This window comes from Centroberyx gerrardi, chromosome 4 (assembly GCF_048128805.1).
Source record: "Centroberyx gerrardi isolate f3 chromosome 4, fCenGer3.hap1.cur.20231027, whole genome shotgun sequence".
NCBI lineage: Eukaryota > Metazoa > Chordata > Actinopteri > Beryciformes > Berycidae > Centroberyx > Centroberyx gerrardi.
In genome coordinates this window covers 23,994,879-24,020,118 of record NC_136000.1, presented here as the reverse complement: position 1 = coordinate 24,020,118, position 25,240 = coordinate 23,994,879, and the positions used below count along the sequence as shown (strand labels likewise).

The 25,240-nt window shown below is 43.4% G+C and overlaps 1 protein-coding gene across 1 annotated transcript; it reads right to left on the bottom strand.

Annotated features, from left to right (window-relative positions):
• Positions 1 to 2,310: 2,310 nt before the first annotated feature.
• On the bottom strand, positions 2,311 to 15,513 carry mlycd (malonyl-CoA decarboxylase). Its single transcript, XM_071896869.2, has 5 exons — positions 14,922 to 15,513; positions 9,263 to 9,375; positions 8,178 to 8,334; positions 7,449 to 7,601; positions 2,311 to 3,969 (listed from the first exon to the last, which is right to left on the bottom strand). The coding sequence occupies exons 1-5, from the start codon at positions 15,465 to 15,467 to the stop codon at positions 3,424 to 3,426; spliced, it is 1,515 nt and encodes a 504-aa protein (XP_071752970.1). The 5' UTR covers positions 15,468 to 15,513; the 3' UTR covers positions 2,311 to 3,423.
• Positions 15,514 to 25,240: the final 9,727 nt, after the last annotated feature.

Here is a 25,240-nt window from a genome sequence, read left to right as displayed (position 1 = left end):
ATCCCGCTCGCCTCACATCGTCGCTTTACCACAAAACTAGCGCTTTGAATACGCTGGCATTTTAGAACATGTGTGTGAAAGTCCTCGTCATAGAAAGAGGTAAGCGGAAACAGCGTGACAAATTGATTTTCTCCAAATGTCAGGAGTGTGAGTGTTACAATAAAGTATTACACCCTGTACAATTCCACAGGATAGGCCTACATCCTTCCAACTGAGCTGATACACATGGGAAACATCAGTAACATCAGTGACAACATTAGCATTGTTTTTTGTTTTTTTCCCCAAGTGATTAATGACATCTTTACCTTTAAAAAATAGAAGCTGCTGAAGGAAGGAGGAGGATGCAGCTTTATAGTAGCTTGAGTGAGGGGTTAGTGCATTTTATGGTGTAGAAAACAATAACCAAGCTATTTCTCAGTATACATGGTAAAGGTCAGAGTTCCTGCCACCGGCTGGGGCAACAAGTGCAACAAGGGCAAGGCTGATGGCTTCCCAGCGTTTCAGCACACAGCTGACATGGAAGGTTCAGTAAGAGCTGCCCCATCTGGTTCTTTGTCAGAAACTGACATTTCACATTTTCTTCTCCTTTATGGCATTTTATTCTTTTGTCTTGGAGGACATCGCTGGTGGGTGGAATCTGACTTGTTTGTACATGTTCTCCACAAAGGCAAAAGGATTCACAGGAGACACTGAGTTGGATTGGAGAGAGACACGGCACAGACTTTGCATTAAGGATGTGACATTTCTGAGTTTTATTTTAGAGATTTGTGAGTGTTATTTGCATAAACTGTGAGAATCTGTGGCGTGCTTTGATTAAGAGCCAGTGCTGTTTGTCCCAACGAGCCTGAGTAACTCGCCGAATGTGATGTTACGAACCTATTGAAACCCTTTCTGATCAAACCTGGTGCCAATATATTTCAAAGGATTGTTCAAGGGCTTAGGGAAATGTCCCCATTTTCAGTGATCGCTCTTTTTTTTTCTTCATTTCCATGTTCTGAGAGGAAGGCAAAGGACTTTTATATCTCAGACCTTATCAGAATGAATAAGAACATGAAAACTAGCACCAAAACTCACTGACTCTTCTGGTCACTCTGATCTGTAAAAAATGGATTAGCCTCATTTGTAAGGCAATTTCCTCAGAGCGAGGGACAAGGCACGAATCCCCCCTCCTCACTAAGGAATAAAAAGATTGTCTGAATTACTGAATTATTTTTAGATGAAGCATGGATTTCCACAGCAGACAGTTTCTAATCAATTGTAATTAGGTCTTCTGCTGCTTTTTGGAAAGCATTGGCTGTAAGACATAGCAGACAACGAAGCTGTACAATATTGAACTTGGCTGCGAATCCATTATCAGCGTGTGCTGGGTCGGAAATGTGACAAAACTGCGATCTGATTAGATACAAATGAAGACGAGTCTGAGTACACACTGCGCTACACACTGTGGGAATTATCAGTGATCAGAATAGACATTACATGCTACAAAAAGTTTTGGGTATGAAAGCAAATGTCTACAAAGGGGCCCTAATATAGCAATTAAATTACATTTATACTGGCATTTGATCAAGGATGCTTAATGGGGACACTGTCAAAATTTGATTTTGTTGCAGCAGTGAGATTTTAATTCATTGCAAAAATCCGTTTTAACAAGCATTTTCAGATTAATTACAGTTAACACAAGACAAGTGGACTTGAGCTTGATTAGCACCTCGCCCTCACTACCCTTGAAGCAGTTTAAATTTGCCTTCACTGAGATTTGTATTGTTTCATTTAGAGCGGCCTGTTCTGTCCATCAATCAGATTTCAGTGTTGCAACTGCTCTGTGTGTTTGTCTTCAAATTCCTATGGGAAATACTGACTATATTTATTTTTACATCATCATAAAACACACTATTTTCATCATGAAACATACTACATTTTAAACCAAGTTCGTAACAGTTAAATAATATTGGACTTTTAGCCCAACCTGCACTAGGTCATTGCCATAAGACATTCCTGGACAAAGGTGAGTCAGAACCAGCCCTAGCTGCCAGCAGCTGGTGTGGGACATTGTTGTTTCCATGGCAACCCATGCCACAGTGTGCATCTTTCACCGTGGTGAGATGGTGTGACAGTCTGGTTCTTGCTCATGCCTCCCCCACCCCCACTCACTCACACACATCCGCACACACAGGTATGGGTCTCCAATATCACCAGAGACACACACACACACACACACACTGTCTCTCTCAAGGGCATCCTTTAAACAACTGTCCTTTTTATGCTTCCCAACTCTCCTCCCCCCTTCTTCACAACTGAACACCATCAATCTAGCCATTTACTTTAACTTTATTTCTCACTCCATTAGTTTCTAGGACACAGAGCGGCACGGGGAAAGGGAAAGGGGAGAGAGAGGGAGGGAGAGATAGAGTGTGAAAAAAAAAATGAAAAGAAAGTTTGGCTCCTTGGAGAGATAAAATGTAATTTCACAGTCAACTTGCTGTGATATATTATTTCACAACAATGGGGTGTGGGCTGATATGAGCCCTGCTTGGCACCTGTATGCAGCAGTTAGAACATCAGTGATGGCTCTCCAGAGAGGGGTGGGGGGGCGATGGCAACACTATCAAACATCACCTGAATGGAGCTACTGGGAGGGTCCTGCCCACTGGGTGTGAGTGAGCACAGCCAACTGTAAAATCTGGCTAGTCATGATGATCAAGGCAGAAAATGAAGTGGCAGTTCTGTTCAGTTATTGAATATGAAATAATATTTTTTTTCCGTCAGTGATTTCAGTGTCGAATGTGTGAAAGAACAAGGTGTAATGTAATGCCTTTGTGTATTGAGAGTCAGCAGGAATAGGCAATGAAGCAACATGTGTATACAAACACAGACAGGCACGCCGGCACGTTACAAAAAAAACCAAATAAATCAATCAGTCCAATACTCTCCCATTCTTTGCAGTGAGACAGTTCAGCCACACGAAAGAATCAAAACATCATTTATTTCCAGTAGCTGCGCTCCTGCTTCACCATCACACACACTGTTATCCAGGAACATGGTAAGGCATTGATAGATGCCTCGTGCTTCATTAGCTACAGTCTCTCAGCCTGGGAAGCACTCAGACGATACCAAACAGCTTCAGCCAGAAACCCAATGAGGCACGAAGCCTAACCCATGCACTACATGCAGCAGATGAGATGAGACACAACGTGTGGAAAATGTTCTAGTTTCATTTCAAAATACGGCGGCCGATGTCATTCTGTCCTGTTCTTACTGATGTCAGATATTAACCTTTTTTTGATATTAAACAAAATCAAACAAAACAACGTTCATCAGTCCAAAATGTATCAGTGATACTAAGTGCAATCTACCCTGCGGAACAATCGAACATGAGTGTATTTCTGGGGTGTAACCTCGTCCCGGTGCGTCAACATGTCTTCCTCACAGTTTGCTGTTCTTCTGGAACTGGGACACCAGGCCCAGCACCTGCTCCGAGGCTGCGATGACCTTGTTCTGCAGGTAAAGAGCGCTGTTTTTAGGCGTCTCGCTCAGGAAGTAACGATAGTTCACCATGATGCCGCAGGAGTTGGCCACACCTCTGGGGCTGGTGTCGGCGTGCCAGTTGAGCCGCCACATGGTGGCCCCGTTCTGCAGGTGGAAGTTGGCCACCGGGTTGAGGGCGTAGCCCCGCCTCTTCTCCCCGTACAGGTACCAGGCACAGAGGCGCATCAGGGCGGGCTCCAGGACGCGGGCCAGCCGCTCCGAGCGCACCCACTCGCCGGCGCCGATCAGCTTGCGCAGGGCGTCCAGGGCCGCGGCCCCCGGGGCCGCGTCGGTCGCCTGCTCCACCTCCCTCCACTCCTGCTCAGACAGGAGGTCGGAGCCCCGGCCCTCCTTCCTGTACTGGCTCAGCAGGCCTTGGAGCCAGGAGGAGAAGCCCGGGATGGGAGACAGGCTGGAGAACTGGGCCATGTGAGGGAACTCACTCTGCAGGAGGGAGGGAGAGAGAGAGAGAGGGAGGGAGGGAGGGAGAGAGAGACAGACAGACTTTAAACTAAAAATGCCATCTATTGAATCACTACCAAAAAGACGCAGACGCATGCAGACAAGATTCAAAGCAGAATTGCATCACCCTGCCTTACCGCTACAAAGAGACGAAAACACCAAACAAAAGCAAACAGGGAGACGGGGTGGGGATGAGTAGACAAGATAAAGATGTAAAAGAAAACAGCTGAAAGGCAGCCGAGACTTGATATCCACCAGAAGGTCAACAGTGGAAACGAGGCAGACGAACACCCGACCTCAGTATCAGAAAAACAAAACTAAATTTCCCTGTTTGTGCTCGACGGCTCGGGCCTTCAGTTTCACAGACAAACAAACAGATAGAGAGAGAGCGGCGTTACAAATCAACTCCGCTGCTTCACTATCCTGCCCCGGTTGATGGAGATGGATGATCCCCTTTCTCTCCCCTCCCTCCGTCCTTCTGTTTTCCTCCTCCTCCTCCTCCCCTATCCCCCTGCGCTCTCACCTTTAATACCTGTCCTCTTCCCTCACTCGGCTCTCCCCCGTGCCTCTGTCTAGTCTAGCGTCTCAGCGGCAGACCTCCCACAGCCCCTTTCTTCCCCCACCTCTGTCACGTCTTCATGAGAACTCCTTCGCCCCACCACCACCTCTTCCTCCTCCCTCTCTTTCTCTCTCTCCCCGCCCATCTTCTCTCTCTCTGATGTCTGGGTTGATAACTGACGGAGCGGCGTGGCAGAGGGAGGAGTGAGAGGCTGTGGATGAAAGTGGAAGTGTCAGACAAACCCTGGAGGGACGCGCCGCTGTCTGTCCGCCTCTCTCGTCTCTCTTTCTCTCGACAACATACTTTTTCCTTTCCTCCTTTCCTTATTTCCTCCTTCCCTCTTTGCAACTTTCTTTCTCATGCTCGCTTCTCTCCTTTGTCCTATTTTCTGTGTGTTTCTCGCACCCTAACTGCATCTCTCCTTCTTCACTTCCAACCTCTCCTCCGAACTCCTCGCACGTAGGGATGGGACGATATATCTAAATTTAATATATCGTGATACAAAAATGTGACAATACGCATCGTGGGGCAGAAAAATGAATTGTGGTATTAGCTCCATTTTATTCTGCTGTAGTAATCACAAATGCGACGGCTTGCCCATCACAATTTCACAAGCTCTCCATCCAAATGACATTATTTATTACTATGTAATGACATTTTTAAATTGTTGTTTACATTCAAGCAAGCCAATACTATTGCTAGAAAGATTCGTGGCTCGGAAATAAGCATAACTCTGCACAGTCAGACTCTGTTATCACTGAACTTTTATTTAGCACATCGTATCGTGGTTGTACTGAATCGTGAACCCCATATAGTGTATCGAATCGTATCGTGAGATAAGCAGATCTCCCAGGTCAGGAGTGGGTGGCTCTAAAAGGAGGGAGGAGGGAAGGCGAGGCGAGTAAAGACGAAAAAAAAAAAACAGAAGAGGGACGAGAGGATACAGACGAAAAAAGAGGAGCGGTGCCAGAACGATGCCCCAGGGTCCAATCGACAAAGACAAGCAGGACCTCCTCCCTTCGCCCTAAATCACAGCTGTGACCTTTTCCTTTCCTCTCCATCATCCATCCATCATTGTAGTGGCCCCCGTGTGGCTGCGCTGCTCCTCCGTTCACCTTTGCGTAGGGTACAGCCCTGTCACAAAGCCAGGGCCTCTGCAGAATACAAGTGGTGGTTTTGTACAGCCTGATAGGCAGAGCGTGGCGCTTGGGTTGGGGGTTCGATTCCCACTGGGGTCACAACAACGTTAAGTATGAAAGTCACAGTATGGCCACAGAAAGTTTTGGTTCCCTTCCGTCCCCAAATGAGATTTGATGGAGAAGCTATAAGCGAGCAGACCTCTTTCATTTAGATTTTTTTTGTTGTTGCCATTTTTGGGTTTTTATTTGAAAGATACACAAGAGACGGGAAGAGAGACGGGGGGGATGACGTGCCACAAAGCTAGCGGACAACATTTACCATCTGTAAGAGTTTAATGTCGACAGGCTTTTTTTATTTATTATCTAGCTGGTGCAACACAGTGCAATACAGCCTGCTTTCCTATCGCACAAACAGATAGTCATGAGACCAAAACAAAAAAAAAACCCACACAAAGCAATATCTATTGAGCTTATTGAACCTTATGTTGCCATTAATAAAAAATGCCAATAAATAAAAATGCGTCCCGCAATCAAAACACAGTCCTGTTGTGTGAATGACTAAAGTGGAACCGGCGTTCAGCTCTGAAACCTGATTTTTATGAGGATACACTACAAAGAGCCATTTCCCATCTGTCGGGTGGAGTGGCTTTTGATGTTCCATTCAATGTTCCAATCATTTAACAAGTGCTAGCTGGAGTGGCCTGACATGGAGGGCTCTCCTGCGCTTATTGAGGGGGATGGCTGAGATTTCATTACCGCCCTGTCTACTGACTACCGCTCTGTTTATGTGTGCGTGTGCATGTGCGCGCGCGTGTGTAAAACGAGTAGAAGATTTATGCATCAGCCGAAGCCCTGCGACAGAAAGCAAAAAGAAAACTTCCGAAAAAGCACTCAAAGCAAAATCTCGCCTATCACAGCTATCTTTCTCTCTGGAATAACATTTCACCATCTGGGCCCCACCTGAAGGCTGCCATAGTGTGAATAATAGAATTCAGCATGTGAGTCATACACAGCGAGCTGCGTTGTTCCCGGGGTGGAGTCAAACAACACTTATTAATACTACACCGTGGGGGAGGAGCCGAGGGGGTTCGGGAGTTCAACAGATGCGTCTGTGCACGTGTCATGTGCACTGTTATCGTTATCTGGCTTTATTGTGAAAGGAAGATCTTCTATGGTATTTTATGGCTATTGTATTTACATAAGAGACGGTTACATAGCAGATTCACAGTCCCCAAACCTTAACTCTCTTCAGACCTTAAACTTTGACATGGCCAAGTCTCTCTGGAAACTCTAATATACTGCGGTCTCACATAATTCTTCAAAATGTGAAACTGTGAGGATTTTCCCGATTCCCAATTGGCTGATACTGACCTTTCAATGGGACTAGGTGAGAATGTTGATAAATATTCATCACGCTAATGCGTTTTGGTTTAATTTAAAATTCCCCCAGCATAGTATCAACTAACCAAAAAAAGCCTAATTGTCTTTCTTAATGCAGCTTTTAAAAACCACATGTAGAGCCTGGCTGACCATGATCATGTATAATGATCCAGTTGATAATGTAGGAGTGCCGCCCACGAAGAAAAAAAAAGTTATCTTTTTTAATGAGGTAGTTTCTAGGTTGCCTCATCCATCCCTAGTTTCCCTTCTGATGAGGTACTATAATTCCCTGAGTCTACATATTCACCTATTCATCCATCCATAGTTTTCAGACCAACTTGCTGAGCGACCCCCTACATCAACCCACCCATCGACTGACCCACCTGCAGTTCTCGGACCACCCTCTTGATGAGGTAGTTGCCCAGCTCCACCCCCTGTAGGCCGGCCTGGGTGGAGGAGATGGAGTAGAAGATGGCTGCGTTGATCTTATTCACATCCTCCTCGGAGTCCAGAGTGGCGAACTCACGGACGATACTCTGTGAGGGACAGATGTATTTGTAGAGTCAAAAAGACAGGCTCTAAAGCTGATACTTACCTGTCTAATCCATCCACAGAGACTTGAGTATTTAGCTGGATAGTTGCAACAAAGGCAGGAGACTCTATACAATAGCATGACATGACAACTCTTTCACAAGGTTTTGCCTCCTCTCTTGTCCATATGAGAACTAAAGGCCTGTGTCTATCAAGCACCTATTTTTTTAAGCCAGTAGCTGCTCAGGCAAAACTGTGGAAACGGCTTTGTGCGTCTAGAGAATCCATTTGAAGTGTTGCACTTTCACGAGATGAAATATTCTCAACTTTCAGCGCTGTCAAAACCGCCTTCTTGCCACTGTAAACAGCAAGAAATGAAAAAGCCAGCACCGTAGAGGTCGCTCCCGCGGGGACACGCAGCCTAAAAAAGCTGTAGGCATTGTTTTTTCACAGAGTGATAATCAATTTGTCAGCTGAGGAGGAACAAAAATAGTATATCCCACATTTTCAACCATTCTTGAAGGTGTGGTGAAGTGAGACAAAGCAGTACAGCAGCCTGCAGCCATACTGGAGCGTCTAACCTGGATGTTGTCGGAGATGTCCTCAGTGAGGGCGACGTGCAGCACGACCAGAGGCTCTCCTGGCATGGCGGCGTGGGTGAAGGCATAGCAGCGGCGGTACGGCCCCACTCTGCGCTTAATATCGGTCCAGTTCCTTACAGGGTGCACTGCCTCATACCTGACAATACACAGAGAGTTAGTCTTGCAGCTTCTAAGCGTCATACTGTGTCTGAATTGTACGTGAGGAGGAGAGGAGAGGAGAGGAGGTTAAAGGACCACACCGGCGTTTTTCCACGTTTTAGCCCACTACAATTCACATATACTTTACATTACAACCGACCATTTTCCAAAGCATGCTAAACTTTTTTAGCTGTCTGAATGCGTTTTTCCTACCTTCCTGGCAGCCATTCATTTCCATTTATTTGAGTACGGTACGAAAATCAACTTGCAGAGACTTGAAACTTGCTTGAGATAGGTAATCCATCACAGTGAACATCCTGCCCGGGTTTGTTTTTGTCAAAGTCACTTTATCGGTGTGTGGTAATTTAGTTTCATGCCCGCATCGATTTGAAAAGTCTTCTGGTGCGTTCACATGCCGGCGGGAGGCTCCGACATCCGGGACTTCAAAGTCAGCTGCCAAACAACACTGCATTCATACGCTGTTTGGTCGGAAAATCAAACCCAGAAGACAGATGATAAGCAAACATGGACATTGTGAAAAGGATGATGTGGATTTGGCTTCTTCTTGTTTTAAAAAAGTTAGGATAGTTAGTCTGGCTGACTACCAAGTAGGAAATAAATTTTTCTGATTCATCGATAGCATCTGAATGCATCACTCCTCTCGCACTTGGAAACCCACACAACAGAATACACGTCTCTGCCAGAAAATAGCCCCTGAAGAAAAGATTGTTTTACAAATTAAATTCAAACGTCTGTGACTTCTAAACCCGAAGCAGCAGAGAATTTTAAGGCAGGTTTATCACCTGAGGGAAATCGAGCAAAACACTGATATGGTCCTTTAAGATGAATGAGAGAGAGAGAGAGAAAAAGAGAGAGAGATAGAGAGAGAAAAGGAGGATAGTGTGAGGCTGCATGTGTGTCTTTACTGGCTGATCTTCTGCAGGATCTCACAGGGGGACTTCCAGGTGATTCTCTCCAGGCGGAGCAGACCTACAGAGAACCATTCAGACAGCAAGCTCTTCAGAGTGCAGTTCAGGTCCTGGGGGAGGGAGAGAGAGAGGGAGAGAGAGAGAGAGAGGTGAGAGGTCAAGTTTAGAATTAACCTCCCCATTCAGCTGATAATAGGCAATTCACCACATTCCCTCCCTTAGCGAGGAAACAGCTCAGCAGTCGGTCTGCTGGGGAAACGCAAGCAGAATTTCTGTCGTACTCTGCGTTTATAGCACTTGATAACTGAGACTCAGAGGACCTGCATGTCAAAAAACACTGGTATGCAGGTAAAGGCATCGTGACAAAAGATATCTTAAGGCCCCACATCAAAGTAAAGCCCTTCATCAATAATTAAGCACAGCTGTTACATAACACAAAGCCACTAATGCCTCTTCCTCACAGCAAGAATCCCATGGTATCCATTATACATGTGCCAAATTAACAGACTTCCTCTTCTTACTCTATGTGCCATCTTATAAAGCCGAGACACCGTGAAGGTATTCTTTGAGAAACTGCTGCTTTTACGACGTTATTACACTAAAGCGTAGGGTAAACAGACCCGTCTTCAGTCTTGTAACATCTTTTATAGAGAGGGCTCATAAGTGCCATCCCAGTGACTGACAGCAGCGTGGCTGAAGTGAATCTGCAGGCTGGGGCATCGCTTCACACAGACGATTCCACACCCATGCGTCATGGACTGTGTGGACGTTCTGTCCCCCGGTTGTCTGTGTGCCGTTTGAATGTTTTCATTACACCTTATGAGTAGTGATGTGTTTGAGCTCGCAATAGGAGTGGAGGAGGCGCTTCAATAAACAACTTGCCATTTCAAAGCAGGCCTGTCCGCCTGCAAAGGTCAGACTTCATTTAAAGCAAATCTCTTGTAAACACACAAACAAGCACACACACATACACACACGCCTTATATTGACTGTTCCATATGATGCCTTTACTTCAGGCTTGCTTTAATGCCTTCTTGTCAATCACAACAATCGACGGATAACCGAGCCAAACTGTATAGTCAAGGTCTAATAGCCACTGCGTAAAATTCTCCAGCAGCAACTACCATACTTCAAAATGACAAACCTTGAAATTCTTCCCCGCATTTAGACATTAGCCCCTGAATTATTCACCTCTATATGGTCGAGAGATTTCACACTGGAAAATTCAGTTTTTTGTGAGGAGCAGGTCGAGACCAACCCTCCGGGCTCGAAAAAGCTCGAGCACAACTTCTATCTCTATTGCTCAGTTTGTGACGCCCGTGTGTGTGTGTGTGTGTGTGTGTGTGTGTGTGCGTGTGCGTGCTTCTCAAACTTCATCAGTTACCAGAAGCGAAATAAACAATTCTATGATGGCTGATAATCCCGGCCAAGCTTTTCTCTAGAAACCCCTGGCACATCAACACCACATAAAAGTGCCTTGGGTTCCCAATCCTCGCGCACACAAAAGGACGGCCGAACCCAGGGACAAATCTGTATTCCGTTAACCTTGCAGAAGATGGAGTTCTTTGAAAGGGAAGGGCCGAGCATTAGAGGCCTAGGGTTAGGAGGGAGACGGGGAGAAAAGGGAGGAAGGGGAGGGCGGACAATCCTCCACTCCATTAGAGAGAAAATGAGGCAACACTTTTTGACACCGGAGCTATATCAATGCGGTTCGGCACCGATGCTGTGAGCTGATACAGCCTCTGCTACAAGGTCCCTCTCCATCTTGAGCAGTGGTTACATAGTGATTATACAGAGCGATGGAGACTGCAATGCCTACAAGGAGCAGTCCGTCTATTCAAGGCCAGATACACTTACTTCTCCGTATCCGCCGTGACCGCTGACCGCCAACGTGCTTGTGTGCCAATACCTTTTACTCCAGTAGGCTGTATGCCACATGTCTGCCTGCCAGCCTTTCCGTGGGGGAAAATAGTTTCACTGACACTCTGGAAGTATTTGCCAAATCCCAGAGAGCGAACTAAAATGAAGTGTGTGTTAAAGTGTAGAACTCAGACTTTTTTTTTTTTTTTTTACATCTTTCATCCACTCGGTCTGTGTACAGGTGGACAAAAATGAAAAGCCCGCAGGAGGAAGGAGGAAGGAGCAACGGCGAAAATCGATTACCCCAGCCAAGACAGACTAATCTAGCGTAGAATTCAAAGTGACACTCCCGCAAGAAGAGCGGTAAATTGCAGTCTTGAAAATTCCAAACTTTCATTACTTTAGTCATTTCAGAAATTTTCTAATTTTTTCCTCCCTGTGATTCGGTGCTGCTTTGATTACCTGCATCACTTTTGAATGCCAGTTTTTTTTCTCTCCCTTGGAACGCACACACTGCCAATACAGAGACTAAAAGCTTCATATGCACCATGACCTTTCCCCCATTTCCAGTTCAACCAAATTCTGGCAATAACAACAAGCAAATAATACTGTGTAACACCAAGGCCATGGCGGTCAAGTGTCAGTGTGTACTCTTGTCTGTAGCATATAGACCTTTTAAACTACTATAGGTCTCAACAGATCTGGGCTATTGAGATTAAATGCATCTGAGCCACTTCTCACCAGGCATATGATAGGTACTGAGCAGGCAAGGTACTGGGAAAGTCCTTGGACAATAGCACAGTCAGGATCTTTGAAAACAGGACTAGCGATTATCTGTAAACAGTTGAAGGACAGTACTAGGTTAAATGTGCACACACAGGCTCTGAACTCATACTACATACAAATTGATGATCATAACTTCACTCCATCATCAATGGGCAAACACAACTCAACAAGGTCACAAATCTGCAGCTTACACTTTGTCTAGTTAGTTGTAGAAAAGCAGACACATGATAGAACCTGAGCAACCCCTAATAGCCTGGTGTAGTCCTACACTCACTCGCTCAAAGCAGTATTTATTTCATAAGATATCAGCACAGACATCAGAAGCTTGAAGTTAGTTACATTTATATTCTTCTACACTTAAAGCTCCATCATCTTTTTCAGAGAAGCTGCTCTTTTCAACACAGAAAACGAATGCAGATTATATTCTTACTAGAGCGTTTTTGCACTCGGTTTGTATTATCTATCTCGGTTGGTATCCATCTATATAGGCTACTGAGGCTTAATGCTTGTGCTCTCAAAGAATGAGCTGGTCGTTACGGTGTTGGCCTGTGACACACTGGCAGCTACTCTCCAGGACACTAGCCAATACACAGCCCTAGGCCCTTTTATGGATAGAAATACAGTACCATGTCAAGTCAGTATTCATCCAGCTCACAGATACAGCCAGCATAAAGAATCCGAGACGGACTGACAGTGGAAACACGAGACCTGGGGGAAATCATATTTGCAAATATTTAGGCAATTCTTTTTGCCTACTTAGGTGCCAAATGGGGAGGAACTGCCACACAGACAATGAGCGGCAGACAGTTTCAGTAATCACAGGGAAGTATTTGAAAGTGAATTTAGTATACTTTTCTGTGTTGAACAACTTGGCTCACACTATTGTTACTTATGAATTTCCTCGATATGGTAAACCCCACCCATCTGTTACTTCATGCAGGTAAAAACAAACAAAAGGAACCGTTTGCAAATACAATCTGATCCCCATCTGAGAGGAGTGTTGACAAAACACAGCTTGAGCTACAACAGTTCCACAAGCATATCTGAGGGCTGAATAACGCATAGCTTCAGTAAAACAAAAACTTGACACATTCTGTTTGATCTCGTGGACGACCAACTGCTGCAGCTTGAATGTCACCCAGCCTCATCAAATAACATTGTTTTTTTTATTTTACTCTGGTTGGCGTAAAGTCATTAAAGGAGTTAGCCTTTCAGATTACACCATCTGTCTTTGCATTGAATCAGAAAGCATTCCTAAGCAGCAAATCTCGCACAATTCTAAAAACAATACTGAGTCATCCAAATCCAAACCTCACTGATTCTTCATTAAGCTCAATGCCTTTGCTGTGGCCTGTTCCTTATATAGCCTAGTATCGATTTTCTCGTATTGGGCAGTAAATTTATACATTCATCATTTTAACTTTTATAGGCACTCATCCAATTAGCTAAACAAACAGCTACTTAGCCTATATACAAAGGACTTAACTACTGCATGCTAATGGAGCCACAATTACATTATTAATCTAACTTTTCAGGTGAAAAATACATGAGCACAAGTAAAAAAAGGTAAAAAGTGGCTGACACAGTGAACGCACATTTGCCAAAAATCCATTCCAAAAATGCCTTACGGTATCTGTAAATGAAACCAAATAATACCCTCTGGCAGTAGTGGAGTGGGTGCATTTGTATTTCACCTAAATTAGGCCTAGCTGTCCAGTAGCATCAAACAGGAGACAACAGAAGAGAGAACTATTTGCAGGTAAAGATCGTCAGGGCTTGGAAACAGACTGGTTTGGGGAAGAGGCAGTGAAGGTCTTAGATGGGAATAGCCCTTTTTAAGAGTTGCTTTAGTTTGTCTTCCCAAACAAACAAACTGCATAGAATGCATGTGACAGCTAGCTTGCTGTCTGAAAGTCTCTCCACTCTTCATAAATGGTGTGTAAGGCAACAGCTGCCTTCATGTGCTGCCGGAAAAATTGTAATTACTAGCAGAGTGCAAAGAACAACTCTACAAAGAGGAAAATGAGTTGCCAAGATATGGCGTTTAGAGGGCAGAGAGCATGGAAGCTGTGTCAACAACTGACGGTAAAAGTAATGCATTTTATTAGGCTATGTTATTATTTGCCATTCTATGTAAATAAAGAGTATTGTACGTTTTTATTTTGTCTTTGTTCAACTTTTAGTTATCACGCCTTTTGTTTAAACACATCAATTACAAGCCTGATGCACAGTTTGTCCTGTTCATTCTGTGGCTGCAGCACAAAGTAGCTCTTGTCGCTTCACCTATAAAATAAAACTTCATCCACTAAAAACAAAAAACTTTTGTTACAGGGCACATTTTGTTACGATTTATAGAAGTACTTGAATGCTCAACAAGTTATGTTTATGACTTCCAAACTCAGAAATAAGGCTTTTCCAGTAGCACTTGAAGGCAGCTCTGCCCGCTCTGCCAGCTGACCTGCCCTGCAAGGCAAGCATAGCATACCATGAAGCAAGCATTCAGCCCTGAAACTGAGCTTAACAGTGTCTTACCAAACAGAATCTATTAGGCCTATTGGCAATGACTTCCTAGCCTATGAGGAAAGCTAAAAAAAATCCTGATTCAGTTCCAGTTGTGTAAAGGGGAAACTGGGGCAAAGGTCACCGTCTCTCAAGGTGTTATGAAATGTAACCCCTATCTGTAAATATAGGGCAAAAGTAGGAGGGTGGCAGTTTACGCCCCTGTTCGGAAACTGCGTTATGGAAAAGCCACCTAACAGCATTACATGTCACACAAGAGACAGGCTATAGTTTTGGCTTACATCTGTTTTTTTCATTATGGAATTACTATGTAAACCTGGAGAATAAGAGTATATTTATTTAATAGATTGAAAAAACTCTTCTGAGTTGCAGTTGAACAGCCAATTCCAGGTAAACCTCACTGTATGACATCAATGCTATCGTCTATACGCGAACGGTACAACTTGACTCACTCGAGCTTCCGTAGAAAAATGTAAACAACTGTTTTTACCCTGATGTGTGCGCTTTCGCTCGCTTTGGCTGAGATTATTTCAAGCACGTCGGCTCGGAGATCCACCAGAAACTTAACTCCCCCCTCGACCCTGCTGATATGATTAAGCAACTGTTTATAACGGGGAGTCAAGCCGTACCGCAGCCTGTCCTCTACTTGCAAAATGGTCGCCAAGTCCCGCAGCTGAGTGTCCAACAGTTTCAAAGCGAGCTCGGAAACACTCTTGTGATCCACCCCGAAATCTTGCGAAAGCTTCCCCAGTAAATCCAGTTTCTGTTCCTTGTCCAGACCCCTGTAGAAGTGCATGAACTCCACGCTGTTTGATTCGGGGGGAGGGGGGGATTTGTCTCTCGTCTCATATGTGGGTAAAGGTGCAACGACCCTCGCCAGTATCTCCTCCATGCCCGTTACACCGCCACGACTCGGGGTAGAGTAGCAGCGCCCGCCGCTGAAGTCCGAGGCCTCCACAGCCGCTTTCAGGACAGCTCGGTGTCGCCAGCACCGCACACCGCTACGCAGAGTGCAGATTATATGGTGAGATATCATCGCCGGGTGGGAGCTCAGCTCTCGTTTCACTCTGGAACCTGCGACCAGTAGGATAGACCGGATGGACACACAAGGCAAGCGTTTCCGGGTTTCTTAAAGAGACAGTGCAACTAAAAGACTACTGTATACAGTCAATGAGGTTTCATATTTATACAGTAGACCTATTCATCATAACGTATACAAACAGGCTTACTTTCATGTTACTTTCATGCAACCTTTGAGTCGCTAAATCTAATTAATTTATGTAACCTAATTGATTTGTTTGACAATTTGTGCCATTTTCATGTGTCCGTGTACTGGCTATTTTTTTTTTCAGTGAAGGCTTTGGAGTGTTATTTCATATCCATAATCCAGTGTTATTATATATTATTAATATACATTTAAAATTAATGTTTGAAGCTCATTAAAAAAATCTGAACAGCTCATGTGTCGACTATTATTATTATTTTTATATATATATATATATGTATATATATTTTTATGTGAAGCATCATGGATCCAGAAAGTAGTTAACTCGCATATTCATTTACTCACTCATGGTTACCCTATCTGCTCTAGTGGCCATTTGGAGGCATGGCACACAGGATGCTCAGAATCACTAAATACTCTGATACTACTACTACTACTACTACTAATACTGAACTGTGCATTTCATTTTCAGTAGCATTTCAAAACTCAAAGACGATGATATCAAGTTTGACGTTGGTAGACCAAATTGTGTAAGCCCTTCAAGTGGAACAGTCCTAATACCATGGAGCAAAACTACAACAACATCAACAAAAAAATGCTTACTCTTTTTTTTGACCATATGTATCCTAAATAATTCTCTTTTTGACAAGAAACTGATGAATCAGCGGGTATCCCAGCATTTCCCCTACCATTGTATATATGGGCTGGGTCACCCTGCATTAAGGACCTGTCAACTCAAAAAGAATTTCATTATCCATGGGTTTCAGTGAAACCCAGGATGGTCAAATTCAAAGATATTGAATATCGGCAAAAAAAATACTGGCTATCGGTAGGTCCAGTAGGAATACTGGTATCGGTATCGGCCATCAAAACCCTATAGTTTTGACACTGATGTCCCTCTCCCAGGGCTTTTGAACAACAGCTGGGGATAAGCTCCAGCGTTCCTTCTCTGGGGCACAGGGGGCTTGATGGTGATTTACCCCTGCCTCAGTAAAAGACGCTGCTGGGCTGGGGAGAACATCACAGACTGGATCATGAACCCGATATGATGAGGCTTGGCCTACCAGAGCTTAGCCTTAGACTGAGAGATCATGCTTCACTGCCTGTTCCCATTCCATTCATGCACTTTGCATGTTTGAGACTTTGCATGTCATTTGTTCACCATATTATTCACAATATGAGATAATGCTTAACAGTTAAAATATGCTGCCACTGTTTAGCAATTAAATTCAGTAGCCTGTTACACAGTCTTTTCACAGTCTGAACTGTCAGTCCATTCTCACTTTCCCTCTCCCTACTTCTCTCTCTCTCTCTCGCTCACACACACACACACACACACACACACAATGCTGTAAATATGTATTGCATTTTTTTTTTCCATTTACAAAACAACAATCATACGAGGGCACAGTAAATGTGTCACCTCCCACAAAATTTTGCAAGCACCCCTTGGGCTAATCAGTAACAAAATGCACCATCCCTCCGAGTTTCATTAAAATCGGACTGGTGGTGTAGTATGGCCTTTCAATTTTTTTATTTAATTACAGCACAACCACCACTCTTTTAAGCTGTAACATAGTGCATCATCCCTCCAAGTTTCGTCAAAATCATGTCTGAGTACGGACAATAATGTATGCTGCTCTGAGTTTTGTCACTTATCACCCTTCATAATGATAAACCTCCACTAACAGATCTCCTCAGTCCAATGTTGCCCTAGGCCAGTGGTTATCAGTGGACCCAGGAGTCAGTGGTCGCGAGATGATTTATGGGATTGTAAAAACATATTTCTACTGCACACATTTATTCACACACATTCATGTCTATTTTTTAAGGGAAAATCATTCTTGGGTTGAACTGTTCACAATTCTGCCAGGCAACTTGACTACTGACATCTCCTGTTTTATGCCGCTTTTCCACCGCATGATACCGGCTCAACTCGACTCGACTCTACTCTCCTTTTTTGGTTTTCCATTGGGCAAGTCCCAGGTACCTGGTACTTTTTTTGGTAGCACCTCCGTCGAGGTTCCAAGCGAGCTGAGGCATGGATGTATTAAACTATGGATGAGGCATTCAAAGATGGCGGCCCATTCATTCCAATGAAAGTTGCTCACCCAGCGCATACCATGGATGTATGAGCTGAGGCGATACTTAAAGGTGACGTGAAAATACTGCAGACTACTGGTCAGAGAGAATCGTCATCATTGCGCGAACATACTAACGTAAGCTACCAGGTTAGCTTACCCTCTTGCGTCGCCTTTGTAGGATTTCCCAAACTCTCCTGTTTTTTGCAGCAGCCTTTCGTCTTGCTGCCTTCAGCCTCTTCTGAAATAAAATCTGTCTCCTTGCTGTGACTAACAGCCACATACCGAGAATCAAGAACACCATATCCATCCTTAGGTAGTGCTCCCTCGGCGGACCACCTGTTAATTCACGGCTTCTAACTCTAATTCAGTTCTTGTTGATCCAACATACTCTAACTGCATTGAAACTCATTCCATGTCAAACGTAAAAAAAAATATATATATATATATATATATATATATTAAACATATATACATTAAACACACATGCTCGTTACAAATCCTTATTTTCACATCACCTTACCTGGCAACTCTTGGGACTTTCTCAGCCAATCAGAATTCAGCTGGAATAGACGCCACACGACTCAGCCAGCTAGCAAGGCTCGGGTCCGGGCGAGAGTTCAATCTCTTCGTCAAGTCAACAAAAAGTGGTTAACGCTAGCTTATTTTTTCACATGAGAAAGTAAGCCGATATTTGCCAAGACACCATAACTGGTGAGCATATCGTGTGACATTGTGGAATGGCAGTAACTGTTACAAAAGTGTAATGTCATGTTCTGTTGGTCATGCGGAATTAGGGATAATAGCTAATTGATCAGCCTGGCGATGGCTAACTTTAGCTAACTAACGGTTAGCTAATTGGAGGCCAACGACGGTTTCCGAGCCTGGCATTACATTTTCCAAAGTAGTATTTATACATTGTCAACACTGAACTTGTTTGGCTGACTATTTGACTGACTATAATTTTCAGTGTGCTTTATTAAGGTACAGGTGAGAGATGGGAAAAGAGAAGGAGGCCAAAGGAGAAGGGAAGGCCAAACACAAAGCAACTAAACTAAAGAGGCTGAGTGATCATGAAAAAGCTGGTGCCGGAGGGGATCCAACCAAGAAGAGGTGAAGTGTATATGTGAGTGTGTGTGTGTGTGTGTGTGTGTGTGTGTGAGTGAGAGAGAGAGAGAGAGAGAGAGAGAGAGAGAGAAATAAACACAGACAATGGTTGACTTGCTGACATGCACAATTTAGCTAGCACTTAATCATTATTCCATCAACATCAGTCAAGTGCCATCATCAAATACCTGTGTGACTCTGCCAAAATTGTTGAGTTACTGCAATGCCTGAATAATCTATGCATGTCACTTGACTGCAGAACATTCAGCATCTGTTCAATATCAACAGAGGCCACACATCAAAACCTGCTCTTGCATACAGCCAGCTTGTAACCTTGCCTTTCATGTTGTTGAAATGCTCAAATGTGGTGACAAATTCATCTTTAGATAAAAACTGGTACTAGCACCGGTGATACATCAAATGAGAGAGGAGAGCTCTTATAGTGTGTGTGTGTGTGCGCACCTGCCAAAGGACACGCACAAAAAAGTATTTTCGAGAGAAAGCTACGCTGGCTGAGTAGTTGAGTGGGTAGGTGGCAGTGAGTGCATGCATTCATTACGCTGAGTACAGTGGGTACTCCATCTTCATATGAATAAATTAATTTACCTTGATATCTGATGCGTTTATTATTACCATGCATATGTGAGCAGACAAATGAATGCAGAGTGATCTGTCATTGGCTCGTGTAATTGATGAGAGCAGAGAGATGAATAGACACCTGTAAGCGCTACTCGCAGTAGAGCAGGCAGCTCTCTGTGACAGCTAGCCTCATGTTATTTCATGGCACACTGACTGAATTACTGATTAAGGATCAACTGTACCCTCCTCAGCTACAAGACTGGTGGAACTAATTTGCCTAAGCATGAAAGTGCCAACTATCTTAACTGTCTTACTATCAAATATCAGATTGGGATGCTCACTGAAAGATTCTGAAAAATTCTGACTTAGGGTGGGAATAATTGCAGCTCAATTTTCTTGTACCCCTGAAGGGTGGAAAGGTCAAACTCCAATGAGACATGTTCAAGGCTGTAAGGGGATCTTCTGGGACACTGCCTGTCTGACTGGTGGCATTTTATGGCATTGTCTGACTGGAATGATAGTAACCAGGCAGAGGCATGAATCTAACATCAGCATTATTTGCTCTCTCTCTAAGCCTAGACTTATTAGGAAGGCAGCCAAAACTGACCCCGAGAGATGCATTCAGTCACAGTAAAGGGATAGCAGAGCTGACGTATGCGAAATCTACTTGCAGTTCTTATATATGTACCGTATTTCCTCACCTGTTTAGAGACGGTTCTAAATACTGCATCACTAACAAGCTTTTCCTCTTGTGTGACATCTTGTTTCATTTCCATCCCTATTTCCCACCTCCTGTTGTTTCGATGAGCAGCGCAAAGCCAAGCAGATCTACAGAGAAAACGGACAATGGGAAGGCCCAGAAGAGGGTAAATCACTCACTTTCTCTCACACTGTCTTTGTTGCACAGAGCTAGACATGGCTAAAATCTGACCAGATGTCCCATTTAGGCTGACCCCAATTTAGTACATTGTGATGAAAATTCAGTGTCAGTCGCCCTCTCTGGGTGACATAGGATAAGTGTCACCAGGAGAGGGCTTGTGATGGTCATGTGAGCACATCCATAAATTTTGTCCTGTCTGGAATAAGCGTACCAAATGGGTGAACATTCGAGCCTCAGTTACCCACTGACCCCAGCCCACACTGTCTCACAGCTATGTGCAACAGCCTTTGTCGCAGTGGGTAATCCCCATGCTATTTGATCCAACAACCTTCACTGAGTACGTTTACATGCCCACCAATTCTCAGATTACTGGGAGCAATCGGCTTAAGCCAATATTTCCATTACAATGTTTACATAGTTTGAAGTAACACGATTTCTCTAATAAATGAGCAATGCAAGTTCAGTCAGGAAACTCTACCTGGCTTCAGCTGATTGGTCTACAGTGCACGCTTTTTCAAGTGAACCAATCATCATTCACATTCCCTAATGTTAAACCTTTTAAATGACAAATACTCACCGAGTCAGCTGTCTTCCAGACTGCTACTCCTGCTACGTTGAGCTGCCATGTTCTTGTTAACTCCCCCCCCCCCCCCCCCCCCCCAGCTCCACCTGCTTAGATCTGCCTTTATGTTCTACATGGGGGGTCATGTTCTCCCAGTCTAAGCTTATGCATGTGCAGCAGCAAGCTATAAAAGCAGATCTATTCCGCCAAAACCAAACCTATTATATCATAACCATAATAAATGTATTAATATCAATACGTGAGTTGTGCTGACAGAACTTGGTTTATGTCGATTCATTTAATTATCAGTCTACTGCTTGCCACTCCGCTGCACCATGCTGTTTGCTTTGGAAATACAACATCCAGGTTACTTTGTCTCACAACCATTGACGTGCCCAGTTTGAAAAAAAAACAAATAAATCTGATTAAGGCGTTTACATGCCCCAATAAATTGAAAGATTGAGCAGAAATCGAGCTGTGTTAACAGTATTATATTTACTCTGATTATGACCTTACTCCAATTAAGACAACCAGGTAAAGGACATAACAATTTCAATAAGTATTGCCTTAATCAGATTAAGGTGGGATTATTAGTATGCATGTAAATATACTCATCAACAGCCCTGGAGGATGCCACATGCATGTATTTTTGTTTATTTATGTGCAAGTGCGAACACAGTCTCCATACATGCATAAATCGTCATTGTGCATGTCCTTGCATCTATGTTTTACTAGATGTTGTGCAGTTGTGTGCTGAGCTGTAATGTATTTCCCCCACTGCCTTCCTTTCACGTCAGGTCAAGGCGCCTAAGACAGAGACCCAGGAGTCTGCCAACAGCGTCAGGTAGGGATGAAGGCCTAATGCCAGCTGACAGCATCTGATTAAAGGCTTTGATAATGAGCTGACAAGATACCATGGAGTGATTGTGTCAGTCAATCATCACATAGCATCTCTCCGCTAACCGCTGAAAGGTTCGATATAAATTAAAAACTGTCCCATCAGCACCTTGCTGCTGCCATTGGAAATTAGTTCTAATCCATTAATGATTCAAATGAAATCTTATTTCTCTTTTTTTTTTCTCTCCTCCTCCCTGCTGAGGTGATGGAAATTAATTCTTCCGATTTGATGTCCGAGGGGCCTGGACAGAAGCCATTCCCATTTCTCTCAGAATGTTAAGCTGTCTCACAGAAAATTAATTTTGCACCGCATTGAAGACAAATATGTGGCTTGTCAGGAAGGCGATAAATGAGAATGCACGTTTTGAGTAGTTGGATGCGCAGCAGGGTGCTGTTGGGACAGCAGGCTTTGGCCAAAGACATGCTGCGTTGAATCTATCTCACAGCAGCATTTCTATGGTGTCGTTAATGGATTGTTTCCCAGACGTGGATTTAGCCAAGCCCAATAGTACGAATGACATTTCAAAGGAGATGTCAATTGGAAAAACTATTTTTATAAAATCCTGTTTTTAATGTTTCCCTTTAGGGTTTTTCCTTGCAGAAAGGCTCAGGTGGTAACTGAGCTAGTTGAGTGGGTTTCATGCAGGGAGGGAAGTTGAAGCCAATTTAAGACCACGCAGCAGAGTTTGGGAAGAAACATAAGGCTATTAGAACCACAGACCGTAAATGTCAATGGACGCAGTGAACCACCCTCCTTTGTATAGCTTTCTATGGGTTTTGCTCAGCGGTGCAGTATGCCAAAAAATATGCCCACCTCTTCACATGCCCTCTTTTTTTCCTCTTTCCTTTGAGCAGCTGAACAGAACGGTTTGGCTGCTGCACACTGAGATTCACAAAGTAAAGTGGAAGAGAACAGGGAGAATGTTAAAAAAAAAAAAAAAAAAGTTTCTCCAATCCCTGTAATTCATAGAGAAGAAAAAAAGAGCTTCAGTTCGTAAGTGGATGTTTACCTCCTACAAAGCTTTAGAACATCAATGTTAAACGGGAAGAAAATTACGGTTTCTCTATAGGATTGAATGTGGACTCACTCCCTCAAAAAGCCCTGTGCAAAGAAAACCTTTTGGAACTCATTCAGAGAGTATGGCTCCTGTACATGGTCGGAAAAGAAACATTGATGTAGATGAGTAGATTTATAGGCATAGAAAACCATTTTCTTACACCAACAAAGATAGTAATCAGAGATTATTGCTTTTGTCAGCAAGATGTGCCTCACTGGAGCATCTCATACAGTACATTCAGAGTAAACAATTTTAGTATGGGTGGACCTAGGTGGAGTGTAAGTGTGGTTGGGGTGCAAGCCCCTGACCACATCATCATGCACTTTTCGAGCTATACACGTCCTTCCTGTTAGTAGGTGTGTTCACGGAATGTATTCATGGAAAAATCTGGATGTTTTTAAAATAAAAAAATTGATGTTCTAAAATGTTGATCTTATTTATGCTTGTTGGATGAACGCAAAGGTCAGGAAATAAATAAATAAAATGAAGGTCCCTGCCCTCCCTCACCTGATACTCCCTCATTTAGTTTTCCACTAACCTATAAACAAATGGAAGGTCTATACTGCAAAAAGTGACGTTGTCAAGTGATTAGAAGAGTGTTCTGCCTCATTTCAAGATACTGAAGAAACTCCTTTGCATTGAAACTGTATTGAATTGAAGAGTATTTTTTGTTGTAGCTTGTTTGAAGAAAAATAGAACTCTTAGACTCGACTAGATAAGATGGGCAATTTTTGCAGTATACTTCTCCATCTTTCTTTAATATCTGAATTGATAACTCAAGCACATACTGTATATCTGGCATCCAACTCAGCATTGCTAAGAAAGACTAGATGGATTCAGAGACCAGAGGATGTTACACTCAAGCAAAAGTCATCATTAGGGGTCACAGATGTGCAGAGAGATTGCATTAGGCTCATACAATATGTACACCAGGTAGCCGCTACCACAGTAGCTTCTAATGAAGATTCGATAACCCCGTTCGATGCAAATTATGCTCTACAGCGCATCAAGTTTTCCCCATTTCCCTCCAACCAAACGCTGTGTGAGAGCAATGTGATTTATTAGCAGTACTGACTCTAATTTGTTGATTTCTTAATTTGGTCCATTTCCCTTCCTCACCATTTCCTCACTCTGCAGGGAAATTCAAGCTTGCAGTCGTGTAATTATTTTTTATTTCTAATTGCTGTAATTATGCCATTATCATCACACTGTTTCAGTAATGTTATTTAATCACCATAATTATGTGTGATTTCTTGTGGTCAGCGAGTCATCATTGTATGCGTTAGGATTTTTTTTTTCCATTCTGCATGGAGGGGTAATTTTATCCTAACTCTATGGTTAGCCAGCGGTGTGGCAAACAGCGGGGAAAAATAGCCATTAGGCTTTTACTCTACCTCATTATTAGCTTGTTAAGCAGGGCATAATTTGAAACCAACAGCTCAACTCAAATTTTCTGTGTCTAGAAAAAAAAAAAAGGAAAATGAATAAGATCTTATCAGTGGTTTTGTCCGAGGTCAGTGAGGAAGAAAATGGGGTCCAAACGGGGTCGTCAAGTGGAGGCTTTAAGAAAATGAAAGTAAAATGAAAAAACATTATTAACCTCTGTAAATGGGCAAGAGGAGTGTATTTTATTTTACTAAAAGATCTATTTGGAGCTGCAGCTGATTATCTAACTGTTCTATTTTTATAACAACTAGAAACCCAAGGAATTGTGCTGATGACTTCTGATTAAAATAAAGCCAAAACTAGGGTGACAAGTGACATGATACTCCATTTCAGGATAGGGGCATTTATTGTCCTTGCTTCTTTTTGCGGTTTAGTGTGGTGGTAAAAGAGGAGCTGGAGGATGAGGACTTTGCTGCAGAGAAGACAGGGGCGAAAAGGAAAAGACCAAAGGATGAGCCCATGGAAGGCCCTTCATCTCCCAGCGCTACACCTACGTAAATCAATGCGAGATTTCTATGCTTTGGATTGGCTAGAAATGAAAGCAGCCTTCTTTACTTGTAGGTTTTTCTTGACATTAGAGCATGGTCAAGGAACCTTTACGAAGAAAAAGGCAATTTGAAACCTCCAGAAAATCTTCAATCTTTCTTTTCTAACGATGCATTTGTTAGCTATTGAAGTTAAACCTTTTGTTTTTCCATATCATGTATAAGCTGTGTGTGTTCCCTCTGCCCTCTGAATGCCTGCAGGTTGAAGAAAAAAAAGAAAGTAAAGGAGGAAAAAGAAAAGGTAAATGTCTGTCTTCCCGAGGCAATCTGTCTCCATCAATAATACTTCTGCCGTATGATGTTTGCTGGAGATACGTTTCAGTGTGGGAGTGTTTGAATTCACATTTTACCCGTGTTTTTCTCCTCTTGACACAGACGGTGAAGAAAGAGCAGGAAGGAGAGCATCCAGTTTCAAAAAAACCTAAGAGG